This window comes from Taudactylus pleione, unplaced genomic scaffold, assembly GCF_031769625.1.
Source record: "Taudactylus pleione unplaced genomic scaffold, aTauple2 ptg000018l, whole genome shotgun sequence".
Classification (NCBI taxonomy): domain Eukaryota; kingdom Metazoa; phylum Chordata; class Amphibia; order Anura; family Myobatrachidae; genus Taudactylus; species Taudactylus pleione.
Genome location: NW_028284420.1, coordinates 11,102,863 through 11,120,558, shown reverse-complemented (window position 1 = coordinate 11,120,558; position 17,696 = coordinate 11,102,863). Strand labels below are relative to the sequence as shown.

At 43.6% G+C, this 17,696-nt stretch overlaps 1 protein-coding gene across 1 annotated transcript in view; it reads left to right on the top strand.

Moving 5' to 3' along the window:
- SYCP2 (synaptonemal complex protein 2) overlaps positions 1–17,696 on the top strand; it is a 457,471-nt gene that overhangs the window by 384,874 nt on the left and 54,901 nt on the right. Inside the window, exons 35-36 of the mRNA XM_088482789.1 lie at positions 2,072–2,215; positions 3,399–3,486. Of these exons, the coding sequence (XP_088338915.1) occupies positions 2,072–2,215; positions 3,399–3,486 (232 nt within the window). The remainder of the gene's footprint in view (positions 1–2,071; positions 2,216–3,398; positions 3,487–17,696) is intronic.

The window sequence follows — 17,696 nt, the reverse complement described above, 5'->3', positions numbered from 1 at the left end:
TTCAGTGGTGTGAACTGAAAGGGTATGACCCACAGAAATTTCTGATATCCAGAGTGCTTGATTTTCTTCAAAGCGGTCTGGAAAAAGGGCTCCGCCTGGCCTCTTTGAGGGTACAGGTGTCTGCTCTTTCAGTCTGGTTCCAACATAAAATTGCTCTGAGACCAGATATAAAGACCTTTTTTCAGGGGGTGTTGAGGATTCAGCCTCCCTTTGTTTCCCCGGTTGTTCCGTGGGACTTGACTCTATTTGTAAAGGTTTTACAGGCTCCTCCGTTCGAGCCTTTAAATTCAATAGACATCAAGTGGCTAACAGCAAAGACGGTGTTTCTTCTTGCTATGGCATCTGCACGTAGAGTGTCGGATTTAGCTGCGCTTTCCTTCCGTGAGCCGTGAGGGAGGGTTACCTTCCGAAAGTAGTGTCTAAATTTCATATTAATGAAGAAATAGTAGTTCCAGCATTTCAGGGCTCTAGTCTCTCACCAGGTGAGGCTTCCCTGGATGTGGTCCGTGCGTTGAGAATTTATGTGAGACGCACGAGCAAATGGTGGAAGTCTGATTCACTTTTTTGCTTTATGGTTGTCATAGGCGTGGCAGACCAGCCAATAAACAGACACTGGCCAGGTGGATTCGCATGGCAATTTCATTGGCTTATACACAGGCTGGTATGAGGGTGCCGGATTCAGTGACGGCACATTCTACTAGGGCGGTAGGTCCATCATGGGCGGCCCGCCGGGGTGCTTCTGCTGAGCAATTATGCAAGGCAGCCACATGGTCTTCCATCCATACCTTCGTCAAATGTTATTCCTTTGACACTTTTGCCTCTCAGAATGCCTCCTTCGTGCGTAGGATTCTTCTCTCCTCCAAGAGTCAGGAGCGTCCCCGCCCGTAGGGTTAGTGCTTTGGGATATCCCCAACGTAATGGCTGTGGACCCCATGGACCCCGTAGAAGAAAATAAGAGTTATGGTATGACATACCTTTGTTAACTCTTATTATTCGAGGTCCATGGGGTCCACAGGATACCCACTCAGACGCACCTGTAGTTCTGGGGGAGGTTTCCGTAATTTCTTCTCTTGAGAGTCTGGACTCGTAAGTATGGGTCTTTTCTTTCTTACCCTTTGTTTGTCTCCGCCTGCTTAAGCTTGGTAGCGAACTGGCTACCTGAGGCAGGGAGTGGGTTATATGAGGAGGAACCCCGGTGCATCCTGGGAGCAGAGAGCTCGTTTGTGTTAACTGTTTGGTGACCGGGATTCATACCACAACGTAATGGCTGTGGACCCCATGGACCTCAAAGAAAGAGAGTTAACAAAGGTATGTCATACCATAACTCTTATTTTTTGCATACAGCGTTTGTCTGTCCTATTCTGGGGCAGACGGAACTTGGCCAGATCTGTATTTCTGTGAAATAGGGTGTGTCAAGGCAGGAACTGGGCAGTGGCAAAATGATCCCATGTAATTACCCTGACGTGTGGGTGTATTGTGGGCTTTTATCAAAAGCTCTGTTCGATTCTGAGACTTGTGTATGGGAAAGTTAAGCCTGTTTCTTCGGATCTCTTGTAGCTAGCATAGGGCTGATGCAATTGCATATACTAAAAATGATGGTTGCAGTGTTTGGCATAAAATGAATTGGTGTCACAGCTTCCTGCTTGGAGACACGTACAGACCTTCGCATTAGATGATTGGCATCTCGCATTAGCGTACTGTAGTAAATCTGGCTGTTACAGCTGCCCGCAAATGCAGCCACTTTGCGTGTGACTCAGAATCAGCCCCAATAGGAGCAAGTGGGACAGAATGGCCATGAGACTGGAGTTGATAGAAGATGCAGAGGGATTAGTGTCAGTGGAAGGATACACTAAAGTGTACTGGGGAAGGTTTAAGAGAGCGTTTGAAAGATTTAAAGTTGCATAAGAGTCTGGTCAGGTGAGGTAGGGCATTCCATAAGTGCTGATCTGTGTAGTGCCTACTTATTGATTTTTTTGCAAGTTAAATGTTTTACTAAACAAGTTATATATGGTGTAATTTATTTGTATGCAATTTATATAATTTTATGTAATTTATGGTACATTTATTGTAGGCCGCTTTAAATCTGGATCACTCTACTATAAGTGGTGTAAATATTCTAGCGATACCAGTAGTAGATGAATATAATGAGCAGCATTTGAGAATATCCTCACCTATCACAGGCAAAACTGGGATTCAAACACATCGGGATAAAAAGGTGAAAACAGTACTCTTATTAAATTAGTTGTACATGCTTTTGTGCAATACTTTTTTTTGTTTATTTCCTATTATTCTCCTAAATTAAACCATATTTGCAGTTAACAGCTCCTTATTGTGATTTCTTTCTACCTACACTTACTTATACTCCTTTCACACTACCAGCAATAACCCTGGTTATTGCACGTGAATGCGCAGCAACCCGAGTTATTTCTCAGTGTGAAAGGGGTTGAAATAACCCGGGTAGAGCATTTCAACTCGGGTAACGAGCAGGGTTGATTACATGTTCATCCTGGCTTGCGGTGCAGTGTGAACAGGTAACCCGGGTCAATGTAATCCGGATTCCGATCTCAGCATAGGAAAAGCCGGAGCTTGGAGATGATCTCCGGCTCGGCACGCGATGGCGGTGACTTCATCTATTAGGCAATTAGCCAGGTCGGGTCACCAGTCTGAAAGGGGTCTTATGTACACCCGGGATAATGGTCTGAAAGGAGTATTATGTATGGGTCATTAATGTCATGCCATATTTGTACATACTTTGCAAAATATACAGTGTAAAAGCATAAAATCAGTAGGGCAGTTCTTGGTGTTTAATATGAAGATTAGGTTGGGTTTTAAAATATAATACTGGGATAAGGTAGGCCAAAGTTTTACATGTAGGCTCAATGCTTAAGCTGCATACACACACAACGATTTTGTTACCAACGATTTTATGAACGATTTTCTGTCAGATTTTTTTAAAGTGTAATGAACGATTTTTTGGAACTACAAACGATTTTTGCATATTCTCTTAATGATAATCGTTGAGTTGGTCAGTCTGATTGAACTACAAACGTGAACGCGCATGAACGATAATCGTTCATCGTTTTAAATTAGAAAGTGAACGATTTTTTTCAACGATTGAGCGATAAACGATGTCGTTAACGATAATCGTTCAAAAAAATCGTTGTGTGTGTGTATGCACCTTTAGACTTTGTATTGTACCTTAATTGCTTGGGATGCACACACCTTCAGGGGTTCAAAGTAATAACCTAGTTTTATTGGATGTGCAATGATCATGTTGCATTTACACAAGAATAGGTAATGTAGCACAAAACTAGAAACATTTGTGCAGCGTGTAATTGAAGGTTTGTTTTTTCCCCCATAAAAATATTGGGTTTCAGCTGTATCCTATTTCTTTCCAGGACAACAGTTGTGACTCTTTCCATTCAAAATCAAATATGAGCAGAACTTCTAGCTGTGAAATTACTCATGTAAATATCCATGAATCTGGTATGTCCTGTATATAATATTGTCTTGCTCGTAATAGTTAGTTGCTTAGTTATTTGATTTTTGCAGAGTAAAACTAAATAATGAGATATGGTTTTGTTGGTGGGATGTAACTTGCCTGCCCGTTACTAGAAGCATCCTATAATCATTAGCTAGGAAAGCAACAATTTTACATTTTTATAATAACAACAAAAAAATTAAAATTCTATGACTTACAGTTAAATCCTTCTCTCTGATTCCATCGAGGACACTGAGGTATAGGCCCTGATTCAGAGCCGCTCGTTAACAGCAGTACGCTCGTTGCGTTCCGATGTTGACTAACCGCGCATGCGTCGGTGTTACACTGCGCATGTGCGTACGGCAGATTGCGAGCTTATTTTGTCTCGTTCGTCAAATAGCGTACAGGAAGTGACATGTCAAATGTGATTGACAGAACAGTGCGTTTTTGGGTGTTGACGGGGGAGGAGATGGAAAAACGCAGGCGTGGCTAGGCGTTTTTTGGGCGTACATACATTAACAAATGCGAACGTCAAATGTGTTCGTACCAACTCATACGTCACTGGATGATCCTCTTTCCCTTCAAAATGCTCGCACAGCTTAGGGGCTGGATAACTCGACCACAGTGGCGATGGCCTTCTCCTCCGTCCCGGCACTCCACGATGTTGCATCGATTAATCACGGCTTGTCAGAAAAGCAATTAGTGTTGGATTGAAAACCGGCTTGGTATGTGTTTTGAAAGCAGTTTTTTTGGATAGCACAAAACCGAACGCAGGTGGAAATCATAGCTGCTAATGTCTGGATTACACAATCAATTAGCGTACATTTGTGGGGGTGTATTTTGGCCGCAATGTGTTGTTTTTGGACTATTGTAACAATAATGTCATCATGTTTAGGTTTGGTGCCTCATTTTGTGTTTGCAAGGTGATTTTTCCACCTTAGGTAATGTTTTAAATGTTCCTTAACAAGCCCTTTTTTTCCAATGTGTAATTTTTTCGTTTGAACGTTGTTGGCTTGTGGGCCCGGATTAAATGTAACCCATTTTTACAATAATGTCAGAATACAAAGTTGTACATTTGATGTAAATTTATTGGTATCCCCAAAAAAATTAATGCACATATTTAACCAAAATATTTTTGGCAGTGTTCATTCCACAATATTTATTAATTGTGCAAACAATAAATTGTTGTTAAACGTAAATGCAAAAATTAAAAACAATTCACAAGAAAGGAGAGGGAAGTTTTGGCCAGAAAGGAATATGAGGCAAGCACAGAAGGAGTGTGGGAAAAGTAGCCAATGCTGTCACCGTTTTTTCGGCCGTTTGGCTGGGGGAGGGAGGGCGCCAGACCGGGTCCGGGATGTCATCGGGCTGGCCTGTCCAGAGGCAGATGTTGTGGCCTCTGGACTAGGCACAGGGCTAGGCACATTTGGAGGCTTGGCTGATGTTGTGCCAGAGGTGGAGGATCCTGATGTTCCGGCAGGAAGGGAAGTCGGCTCCACCATGTGCTGGCGAATGAGCTGCTCCAGGGCATTGGCGATGCGGATGTTGGCCCTGGTATTTTCCGCCAGGGCCTGACCAATGGTCACGTTGGCCGCAGCATTTTGCTCCAGGGCCTCAGCCACCCGTACCAGACTGGCGTCCATCCTCTGCAGAATCTCTGTATGGAAATCCAATTTAAAATTGAGTTCTGTGAGGAGGGACACTGCCTGCGAGGGGGATTGCCCAGGACTGGCTTCTGCAGGGTCCTCAGCCGGATGTACTGGTTCATCCCCTGCAGAGCCTGCCGAAATTCTGCGGCCAAGGCTCCCCTCTGTAGCAGAGTCATCCACCTGTGTCTCTGTTGGAAAAATGAGAAAAGACTCACATTAGAATCTACATATTGGCACACTAACATTTCAGAGTTGGTGACATCACAATATTTACCTGGGACAACATGAGGAGCCGCAAAGTCTGGCATGTCTGTATCCATGTTGGACACGCCAAACACCTCCACAGCCTGCACACACCCCTGTGCCAGCTCTTCTAAATCAGTCAACTCCAATGACACAGGGGTGGGACCTCCACCTGTCCCCCTTGCATGCCTAGCCCTGTCCGCCATTTTTTGTTTCAGGCGATATTTGAAGTCGCCCCATCTGTGGGTGAAAAAGAAACCATTTTTTATTATTTTATTTTGTTTTTGGTTTTAGGGTGGTCAAGTGTTTACTTACCACCGTTTGACATCCCGGGCTAGACGGACATAATCACCCACCCTATTGACCTCAACGGCTACCTCTTCCCACATTCTCCACTTCTGGCTTGAACTCATATTCCTGTCTGCCTGTGGCAGGATGTCCACACACTTCTGAATCAAAACCTCCATCTCCTTTCTTGTGAATTGTGGCTGCCTTTTCTTTTTGGCAGCTTTGCCCGGAATACTGGGACCAGCAGCCTCTTCCATGTCATCCTCCTCACCTATTTGGGTAAATTTGGAGAATTCACAACTTCACAACTTGCACAATATTATGTTTCTAATTAATCATTGAGTCAAAATGCCTGAAATACTTACCGCCAGACTGTTGTCCATTGTTTCCCTGGTCTGTAGCCATGTCTGAGCTCCAAACAAGAAATACACCAGAATGTTTTTTTTGTCTCGTGACGTATTTATACATGCGTCCTTATTTTGCGGCCGCATCATTGATTGTGCGTTCCTATGATCCCTCCTTAATTTGTGCGGGAAACGAAACACTATTTATGGCTTGGGGCGTCTCGATTTGAGGTGGCGTTTTTTGAATGTTGGAGGTTACGTTGGTTGGAGTTGATTGTTGGCTGGTGTAGGAGTTTGTGTTTTTGGAAGTCGTTTTTTTGGATATATTCGTTTTTTTATTTGCGTTCGTTTTTTTTCGCTTGTAATTTTTTTGGTCGTTTCCAGTTTTGGTAAGTTTTGGGAAGTCTAACTTTGGGTCAATTTGTGTCTCCTTCTGTTTAAGAATTTTCTAATTTTTGGTTTCCGTCATTTCATCTCTCTTAGGTTTTATTTTGGCTCTGCCCCAAAGACCTTTTGTTCCGGATTCTTATATATTATCTCTTGGTAAGTTCATTTGTTAAATTGTTTTGTAAATGTTCTTGTCTGTCTTTACGCAACTTTGGTTGGCCTTACACATGTAACCTTTGTTTTTCCAAATCCGAAATCTGTGTTTATTTTTTGTTTATTTTCGCTGCGTTTTTTTAACTTGTCTTTGCGTACTAATTTGCGCATTTTTATCACTTTCAATTGTGACTTGTCTTTGCGAACTAATTAGCGCATTTTTATTACTTTCAATTGTGACTTGTCTTTGCGAACTAATTAGCGCATTTTTATTACTTTCAATTGTGACTTGTCTTTGCAAACTAATTAGCGCATTTTTATTTTTACCAAATAGCTGGCTTCCCACACATCATAGGGGTTGTGGATGGTACTCACATACCACTTCAGCCTCCAGCACGGCTGGAGGCAATATTTAGAAACCGGAAACACTATCACTCCCTCAATGTAATGGTGGTATGTGATGCCTCCCTCCAGATCCTGTCCCTGAATGCAAAATTACCAGGAAGTGCACATGACTCCTTCGTCATCCGGCAATCAGGGATATGGCACTAATTAACCAACCTACAAGCTGGTGATGCGTGGCTTCTGGGTAAGTGGAGACCTTTAGTACATAACAATGTTAAGCTTCATACAGAGTGATCCTGATGTTGTCTATTCTTTTTCACAGGAGACAGTGGCTACCCTTGCACGCCCTGGCTGCTCACTCCTTATTTGGCTCCCACACCAGGGCCACAAAGTGAGTATAATTCCGCACTTACAGCCACCAGGCAAGTGGTGGAGCGCTGTATCGGCCTTTTAAAAGGCCGATTCAGATGCCTCCACCACTCTGGTGGCGAGCTCATGTATTTGCCGGATATGGTTTCGAAAATTGTGGTCCTGTGTGGGATATTTCACAACATCGCCAAAAGGAGTGGTGTCCCAATGCAGCCAGAGGATGCCTTACCTGAGGATGGCCCCCCCGAGGTTGGTCGGAGGTCAGTATGTGGGGGGGCCATACGCGATGATGTGGTGGCCAGATTTTTTAGGTAATTATTGACAAAACAACAGTGTTTATACCTAATGTGGTAGGGTTTGTTTGAGAACATCTAATTATTTTTTTTTATTTTCTCCATCTTCTGTTTTTTCACATAATCTTTGGCACTCCAACGATGACTACTTCCTGCTACCCTTAAAAAACCTGTATGTGGACATTTTGGGGATATATTATGGAACCCATATTGCAACGCCATATTTGTGGAATCATGTTGGCATGGTCCTTCGTCAACCAGTTCTTGATTTGTTGTTTTTTTATTTGGTTTGGTTGGTATGTGTTGTATTTGTGATTATCACTGTGTGTTTTGTTTGTGAGTGACCACTTTGATTTTTCAGTTATGTTGTGAATAAATGTTTTGAGAGTGAAATTTTGTACCTTTTTTGGAACATTACAAGCAAGTGTAACCAGTTTCACACACGTTACATTTGACTAAGGGGTAATCCAGTACTGACGCCAGTTGAGCTAAAATGTAATATGTTTTCAGGGTCCAAACCAACACCCAAAGGAATCCTGTACAATCATTTGGCTTCGTAATATTGGCCTAAGCAGCTTGCACCCCAACTAGGAACCTGTAAAATGTAGTAATATCTAATTGTGACTACACCAAAAAAGGGAAATGAGATTGTTACTGTTAGGTGTTTCTTGTGGCTGTTTTTTACATAAAAATACAACACACAATCTTAGTGTCCAAAATTGGTAATCCTTGCAGGAACAGTCTACTTATGTCAGGGTAAACAATCTTTGATTTAGAACAAACGAATGAGCCAGAACATTACTTAGAAAATAACACTTTATTTATAAAATGGGCAAAAAACAAAAAAAACTAGTCCCTAAGGAGGACCGACATATGGTCAAGGACCACCAGCACACCGATTATATTGTGGCGCATCCGGGCCACACAGGCGGCTAATTCGGCCCGACGCCTCTGTTCCTCTGTGGGTGAGAAAAGTGTGGGGATTAATACAACAATAATGAAACCACATTAAAAAACAAGCCCAAACCAAAACCCAACAAAAAAAAAAAAAAAACATAATTACACCATTAAAAAACATCAACCAAAAATGTTGTAGGCCAAAAATACAAGGCCAATGTACAAATTCCGACAGGTGTGATATGTGTATGTTGAAATCAGCAGAAACAGGTAAAGGCAATCGGCAAAATCCCCAAAAGTCTAGCAAAAAACCCCCCAAAAAAGGAACGACACATGATTACATACAAACAGTTTGTGTTGAAAAAAAAACCCAAAGAAAAACATACAGGAAGATAAAACGCCATCTCCGGAAGGCCCTCCATCGTCCTCCTCGGAGGTGCCTCCATTCCCCAATGATCGGGGCGGGGTAATTACCGACTCCGGGGAGGGGGTAATTCGAAGAGGGGTGGTTGGAGGAGAGGGGGAATTGGGACGGAGGGGAAGGAGCCCCGAAAATTCAACCAGAGGGTCTTGGAAGGCTGGGGAGGAGTGGGGAATAGGGGAATTAGTGGTTGTGGAGTGTTGGCTGGGGGTTGGGGAGAGTGGCCGTGAGCGCCATCTGGCCGGATGATGACGGCGTAGTCTTCGCTGGGCCCCTAAAAGATGTGAAACAAATTGTGGTTAGTTTCAACACAAATCCGTGAAAAACACCATTTTCTAATCCCCCCCCCCCCCAAAAAAAAGGGCCATGCAGATATGAGTACAATGAATAAATATGAACTACATGGAAAACATGGCCATGCAGATATGAGTACAATGAATAAATATGAACTACATGGAAAACATGGCCATGCAGATATGAGTACAATGAATAAATATGAACTACATGGAAAACATGGCCATGCAGATATGAGTACAATTAATAAATATGAACTACATGGAAAACATAGCCATGCAGATATGAGTACAATGAATAAATATGAACTACATGGAAAACATGGCCATGCAGATATGAGTACAATGAATAAATATGAACTACATGGAAAACATGGCCATGCAGATATGAGTACAATGAATAAATATGAAATCCAGGGAAAACATGCACACGCAGTTAGGGCCACAAAGACAAACATGAAAACCACAGTCCATAAAACTTACTTTCGGCGATCTGCATGCGAAAGCATGCCAGCAAGCGGGGCGTCCGCCGTTGCAGGTCCGACCACCTGCGCTCCAGCTGCCCGATCTGGCGGCGTGAGCCAAAGGAGCGCAGGCGGGCCCATACCTCCGCATATGCGGAACGCTTTTCACGGTTGGTGATGGGTGGAGGCTGGCTGGTGATCCGCCTATCCATGACCTCCGTTAGCACCAGCAGCTCGCGCCTGGTGAATGCGGAGGCTCTCATGATGGCAATGGTGTATTTGTGAAAAATAATTTTTAATAAAGTGCCCAAAAAAGTTTTGATTAGCTAATGTATTTGGGTAATTAACAGGACCAATTCTATTGGTTAGTGTATGTGTCATGTGTTCGACAGGGCCAGAAATCTCTTGAGACTTATGATAGGCTTGATGCAGTGACATGCGTAAGCAAATTTAAATAAAGAAATGAACTTCGGGAAATATGCGGGTAGAAAAACAAATAGAACTATTATTTAATTGGGGCTAACATGTATTTTGACAATTAAAAGCGAATGTTTAAGCCGTACGTATTCTGCGGGTAAACACAAACACGGACATGAATAAAGTCTATAGCATTGTGTTACAAAAAAAAACAAAACAATTAAGCTAATTGATATATTGATTGGCATGATACGATTGAGGGAGGTAGGCAGAATAAACGAGCAGTTAATCGAAATCTGACAGTCCAACTTCCGGGTAGTACTAGTGCGTGCGTTCCCTTCAAGCCACTTCGGGGATGTACGCTCGCTATTTGACACGCTCGTTAGTTAGAGGAGGGGTCGCATGAGTTTGGGGAGGATGTTTGGCTGCGAGCGAAAATACGAGCGAGTGCTTGAATTTAAATATTTTTTTACGTACGCCGAACGTACGAACGGCCACTTGCGTCCGGGTCTGAATGAGGGCCATAGTTTGCAGTGCGAGGAAGGAGCCTAGGCGCTTTCAAAATAACTAATTTAATTCACGCTCATCAACCTATATTACCCGATTGACTGTTGAGCTATTCATTTTATTTTTACCAATGAAGCCCAAAAGGATGAGTGGACTTTAGAAGGAGAAAGAGAACATAATAGGACAGATTAATTTAGCCATGGGACTCACCGCGCAGCTGCAACTCTGCCCTGAGCTACCTCGTGTGGTAAGCCCCTAAATTGCACTTAACACAGATTTTTCCTTGCAGCCTCAGGAGCTATGAGCAAACATCCATGTTAAGTGCATCCTCTTGGGCTTACTGCGTGGGGTAAGTCCATAGCTCCGGGCACTCAACCAGGGAGCTATGAGTTAACACATGTTAACAGTAGGAAATTACCAAATAATTGAATAGCTCCATCGCTAAAACCCGGGAGCTGCAACCTTGCGGTAAGTCCCATGGCTAATTAAATGTGCCCCAGTGACTAACAAAAAAAGCAATAACCGTCTACAAACTGTATAGGAATTCACCCAACCATAAAAAAAACAGGACAGTGGGGTTTAAGGGAGGACATCCAGTGTCCTCCATGGAGTCAGAGAAAAGGATTTAACGTTAAGTTGAAAAATCCTGTTTTCTATTTCTTCCTATGGCGGACACTGAGAACATCCCAAAGCTGTTCTCAAGGGAGGGAACTTATGTGTGCTGTACATAGAACCCTGCAACCAAGCTAGCATCTTTGGACGCTTGTATAATTTGGCAAAGGTGTGCATGGAAGACTGACTGCTCTGCAAAGCAATCCACAGAGACATGTCCTTGCCTCCCATGAAGTCCCCACTGACTTTGTGGAGTGGGCTCCCACATTTTCTGGAACAGGTTTGCCAATGTACATTAGTCTGTTTTGAAGCTGGTCAGACTTTTTTTGAGAATCATATAAAATAAAGAGGTCCATCAATATGATACACCTCCTTAGTCCTACTCTATGTTAATAATGTAGATTTTGAGTGTTCTGACCACATCCAAAAATTGAAGATCATTTCCTTCCATTGCTGTGGTAGAGTTGGAATGGTGATTTATTGATTCATATGGAATCTAGACAAAACATTAGGCTGGTAAGAATCCTTAGTTCCAAGCATTACCTATCATCATGAAATATCAAAAAAGGTGATCTGCAAAAAAGGGCTCCAAGTTCCAGTGTTTTTTATTGCTAAGAGAATCTGGAGCCAGCTGAATGATTCTGGACTTTCCCTCTTAGACTTTTTAGGACCCTCTGTAGCATTGCCAGCAGAGGGAAACGCTAAATCAAAGGGTACTCCATGGGAACTAAGAGGAATGCTTTTGGCATTGGTGTCTATGAGAAGCGCTGTTGGATCCTTGGTTCTGGCACAAAACCTTTTTAATTTGGAGCTGAGATACATGTTGATGTCTGGCTGGCCCCATCAGTCTACCAACTATTGAAGACTGATGAGTTGGCTGGAATTTTCCACTGCACAGACTGTATAATCCAGGTGTTTTCTTTCATTGGTTAGCCACTTTTTGTGTTACCTTGGTGGTTTAGATATGCCACAGCTGTGAAGTTGCCCCACTGAACTCACAAGTCATTCCTCTAGAAAAGGTTGGGCCCTGGAGAGTGCAGTAAATATTGGAAAATTGCTCTGAGTTACAGGACATTTATTAATGTGGCTTCCAGGCAATTTCAACAACCCTGAAAGTTGTGTTTAAAGGGTTGCCGCTCCTTATGCTATTAGATTGGCATCTGTTATTACTATGATCCAATCTCAGAGGGTTAAGGGTCTACGCGTATTAAGATTGTGCCGGAATTACCACCAAATCAGTGAGTGCTGAGTCTTTGTTGAAAGTCTGATGAACTGCTATTTTATCTAAAGGTGACACTTGTTCCAACTGGAGAGAATCTCATTCTGGAACTTCCTGGAATTGAATTGAGGGAACTGTACCACCTCGAAGGTGTATACCATTGTCCCCAAGAATATTTTGCAGAAATGTACTGTATAGCTATTTCCTGCTGAGAAGAAATCTCACTAATACTGTTAATGCAAAAATATTTACTTCTGGCAGGAATACCTGTTGTTGAAATGAGTGAAACAGAATTCCTAGAAAAATCATTCTTTATGATGGTGCCATGATTGACTTTTCATAAGTTCATCATTCATCTGTGTCATTCCAGAAATTCCAATGTCTCTATGACTTTGGACCTTAATAAGGCTGGACATATAATTTTTTTATTCCTCTGTTCCCGAGTACTGTTGCCATGAATGACATTAATTTGGTTAGCACCGTGGAGAGGGCAAAATATAGGGCTCAAAATTGAAAGTGATTGCAAACCTTAGGTGACTGTTCCATATGGGAACACCTCACCTAAATAGCTAGTGGACTCTTTGATCTACCAAGGTGTGTAATTCCAATTTCAGGCGAACAGATCTTATACCTTCATTTAGGAGATCTGACCAACTTATCAAAGCCTAATTAACCTTGCAGGCCAAAATAGGTCTAAGTGAAGCATCTGCTGCAGTGAAAATACCTTCTATAATCACTACCTATCTCTGCAGGTATTTGAATTATGAATTGGAATAAATGTCATGTTTGCATTGGGGGAATTTGGAGCAAAGATATTTGGAGGGGATTTCAATCTAGTCCTTACAGCAGCTGGGAAAGGATAAAAAGAAATCAAGCAGTTGGAGAATTGACATTTTTGGTTTACAGGCAACCACATTTCACTTAGAAAATCTTCTAACTAAGAACATGATAGAAAAAAAAATGGTTTCTTGATTCTTTTAAATAGTGAAGCTCCCCAGCACCAACTCAGCTAGTCCTGCAGAAATCTGTACAGATGTGTCCTCTTGCATCCTTGCCACTCACGCTGCAAACATGTGAACGCATTGTGCCATGCAATTAGCCATGGCTACGTGCACCACGGTATGCTATGCTGCGCGCTGCGTTCACATCATGCAATCTTATGGGGTTGCGGGTGTGATCGCAGCGAGCGTACTTGTTTGCGGACTTGCATCATGAGTGGCGTGATTTGCCGCAATGATGCAACTGGACATATCTGTATCTCTAATTTTAAGTAAACATTTCTCCTCCCCTAAATAGCAGTGAAAGGCTGCAACTTCAAATGCGGCTCACTATTGTTTAAGGAAGGGGTTGGGAACCTTTTTTCTGCCGAGGGCCATTTTGGGCCCGGTGCAGACAATGCCCCCTCTGTGTGACATCACATGGGGACGGGGCCACAATCTCTGGTGATTACAGCAATGCCCGAAGCATACTGAGGATGGTCTGGGGAGCTGGAAGGGCAGCGGTGTGACTGTCTGAAGTGCCCTAAGGGATGCTCCAGGTGGCACTGCTGCATAGATTCTGGCTGCAGTGTGCCATTCTTGGCACCCTGCTAGCCATGTGAGGCTAGCAGAAAAAAGCTCCACGGGCCATACCAAATGATTCCGGGGCCCCCGGGCCTGAGGTTCCCCATCCCTGGTTTAAGGAATGAGAGCCTCTGAACACTGTGTCCTTTGTTTGCACTGTCAAGAGTCCCAAGTAGTCCAGTGACAGTAGGGAACTGAAGACTCTCAGGCATCTGCCTGCGACAGCAGCGGCCATGTACCTCTGAAGTGTCTCATGCACAACAGCAATGAACACCACTAGAAATACACCTCAGCCACCACTATCATTGCAATAACTTCATTGCAAGGAACTTTAGTCTTTCAAAAAATAATGGGCTATATTTACGAAGCAGCCACTGCTTCTCGGTGGGTTGGAGCAGAAAGTATAAAGTAGCACTCACATTCATTGTAAAGCTCAGCATGCTTTACACTGAATATGATTGCCACTGCAGGGCGGGCTCCAGGGGTCAGAGCCCCCTGTGCCAGCCCGGTAAGATGCACGCTCACCCTATCAAAATGGGGAGTGTGGCCTAATTACCATAGGCCATACCCCCTAAGTGACATTATTTGGAGGTGTGCCCGCATGCCACGCCTCCTAATAACGTCAGGCTGGGGGTAAGGTCCAGACCTCTGTCACTGGCTAGGCTTCCCCCAGCCCTCTTCCATCAGTGAATGAATGCCGCACGCATGCGCCAGTGGCGGATCCAGGGGGGGGGGCGATTTCAGCACAGTTTGTCCAACCATTATCACCTCTCTCCTCTGCATCATTAAGTTCAGAGGAGAGAGATGATAATGGCTGGGCTGTGCTGTGATCGGAGCTCCTGTCTCCCAGTTAGGGGGATGTGTCAGTGACAGGCTGTCACCTGACCCGGGAGCCGGGGAGGAAGCAATCACAGCCGGCTCCTCAAACCCTGTGATCAGCTGTGTGGTCTAAACAGACCACATGCTGATCACTGCTAAAAAAACAAAAAAACAACTTACATCTGTCCAGGGACCGAAGATCTTGACTCCGGTGATGTCCTCCCTCCAGTCAGCTGGTCTCCCGGCTCCTGCACTGTGACCCTGGTCAGCTGCTGCATTAAACAGCTGACTGGGTCACAGTGCAGGATGGGAGAGCAGCTGACCGAAGCCCGGAGGGAAAACATCACTGGAGCAGCAGAGGTAAGTGAAAGTAAAGTGGGGGAGGGGGGTTGCCGCAGGGGGGCAGCGGCTTGCTGTGAGGGGGGGGCGGAATTAATCATTAACTCGCCCCCCCCTAATACAACAGTCTAGACCCGCCCCCGGCATGCGTGCAGCATCCATTTACACTCTGGGGGTTCGGCACTTTGGCCCACGGGTGGAACAGATGGACAGTACTGGCCCGATTAAATCGGGATGTTGAGGAGGGGTGCACCCTCTATGGGTGGCGCCCCTGTGCGACTGCACAGGTCGAACACCCCTGGCCCTGTGCCACTGTAAAATTTCTGTTCCAACCCACCGAGAAGTAGCAGCTTTTGTAAATATAGCCCAAACAGTGCTTCATGCACAATTGTGTAGGGAGAGATGCTGCACACATAAGTGTTAAAATGAAAGGGAACTAAAAAATTGCTTTTGATTCACGGAGCAATTCTGATGCTCCAAGTCACTTGGGTATTTATTAGGAGCACAGTCTGGCCTTTAACTTCAATATATTTCTATTGTGTGCTGCAATTTTTAGCATTTTGGCCTCCAGTCACAATCCAATCTCAACTCCGCAAGGCACAACAAGGGGAAGGAGTTGCAGGCAAGAGGAGGGAGCCTCAACTTGAGTTTGGCAGATTAGACTTTTTTTTTAAAAAATCACAAATTGCAATTAAGGTCCTAAGTGATAATGATTAGACTAAATGTTAGGTCAGATTAGTGCAGGCATATAGGTAAATAGTTCACAAGCTTTTTCCTCAGGACTGTTGTGTCATTCAATAAGGCTAAAACATTTGCTAATCAAACTTTTGGGAAAACAGTCTCAGTATACAATTATGTTTTGCTATGAATTTTGTTTCGTCTACAAAACTCAGATTACATTGTAATCCTTGTGTAGTTTTCAACATGGCTATACTAGTAAACAAAAGTCATAGGAAAATTGATATCTTCACAAATCAGAGAAACAGGGACATCTTGTGGCTAACCAGCATAATGCCCAAATATACTGTAAATAAAGTGCTTCAGGGATATTTTTTTGAGAAAATAACTACAGATACATAATTTTTTTTATATAACACATGGCAGACAAATATACATTAATATGATCCCATGTGAATAACTGTCATAATATCAGACTCAATAGCCCACTACTACTAGCATTTTATATGGACGGAATTGCGCTACTAGCTGCCTCCCATTCACTCCCATTCAAGTGGATCTCCTAGTGGGCAGGATGGGGAGATAATTGCCAGGAACTGCCGCATATTCGCTGCAAATCGTGGCTCCATATGGAGAGGGCAGGGCTAAATGACACAAAAATGCATCATTTAGCCACGCCCCTTCATGCTCCCGTGATTCGCCGCAATTTGCAGTTATGGTGCAGGGCCTCATGTCATAGTAAGTGATGGGGGTGGGGCCTAATGACATAGTAAGCCAAAGTGGCCAGCTGTGTATGCTCTCCGGACGGGATGTAGTTATGTGACCGTGATGCTGCCGGTCTCAATACCTACACTGAAATCCTGACAAGGGACTTAAGATATTCGTCGAAATACCGAGGCTTATCTTAATCCCGACGCTGGAGCGCCGAAGGACGCCAGACCGAACGTGGTAAGTCCGGAGCGCCCTTAGCATTAGCTGTGGTGGGGAGGGTTAGGTTTAGGGAGCGTAGCAGGATTAGGGTTAGGTTTTGGGGGGTTATGGTTAGGCACTAAGGGCGGAGGGTTAGGTTAAGGCATGAAGGGGGGGTTAGGTTTAGGCACTAAGGAGGGAGGGTTAGGTTAAGGCATGAAGGGGGGGTTAGGTTTAGGCACTAAGGAGGGAGGGTTAGGTTAAGGCATGAAGGGGGAGTTAGGTTTAGGCACTAACAGGAAGGGTTAGGGTGTGGGGTGGGGGGGAGGGTTAGGCCACAAGAAGGGGTGGTAGGGTAAGTATACTTAGCTGAGATACCAACCATCAGGATGCCGCTGTCTGTATTCTGACAGGAGGCATCCCGATAGCTGGCATTACATACCCATTCCCTCCAGACATCTCCCAGGAAGAAAATACTAAAAGTAGAAAAGTAGGTAAGTATGATATTATAAAAACACATAATGTAGGTAACAGGTTACATTTAACCTGTAAGTTTTCAATTTTTCAGGTATGTGTTACATGTAATTAAGCAGCATGTAATTAGGTTACCAAGAATCCAATAGTGTAAGAAAGTAAATAATAATAATAATATTTCTGCTCCTCTTCGAAAAAGAATCAATGGTACAAATTAAGTAGCAGCCACACCTTTCACAGCTTTTGATAAGCTGACAGTCTTTAAATTGTTGTCCAAAGTGTAGTTCAAAATGTAAGCTATGGAGCTAATTGTTTACAATCAAATCATATTATATTATATAATACATAATTACAATCAGGCTAAATACTAAACTGAAACAAAACAACCATAATTTGAACCATATACAACCTACTAGATATTTGAGTTAAATATATTAGGCCTGATTCAGAGATGTATGCTAACCTGATGGCACACATCTCCGATACTTGGGGGTCTGCGCATGTGCAGAACGGGTCCTGCGATCTTGCTCTCA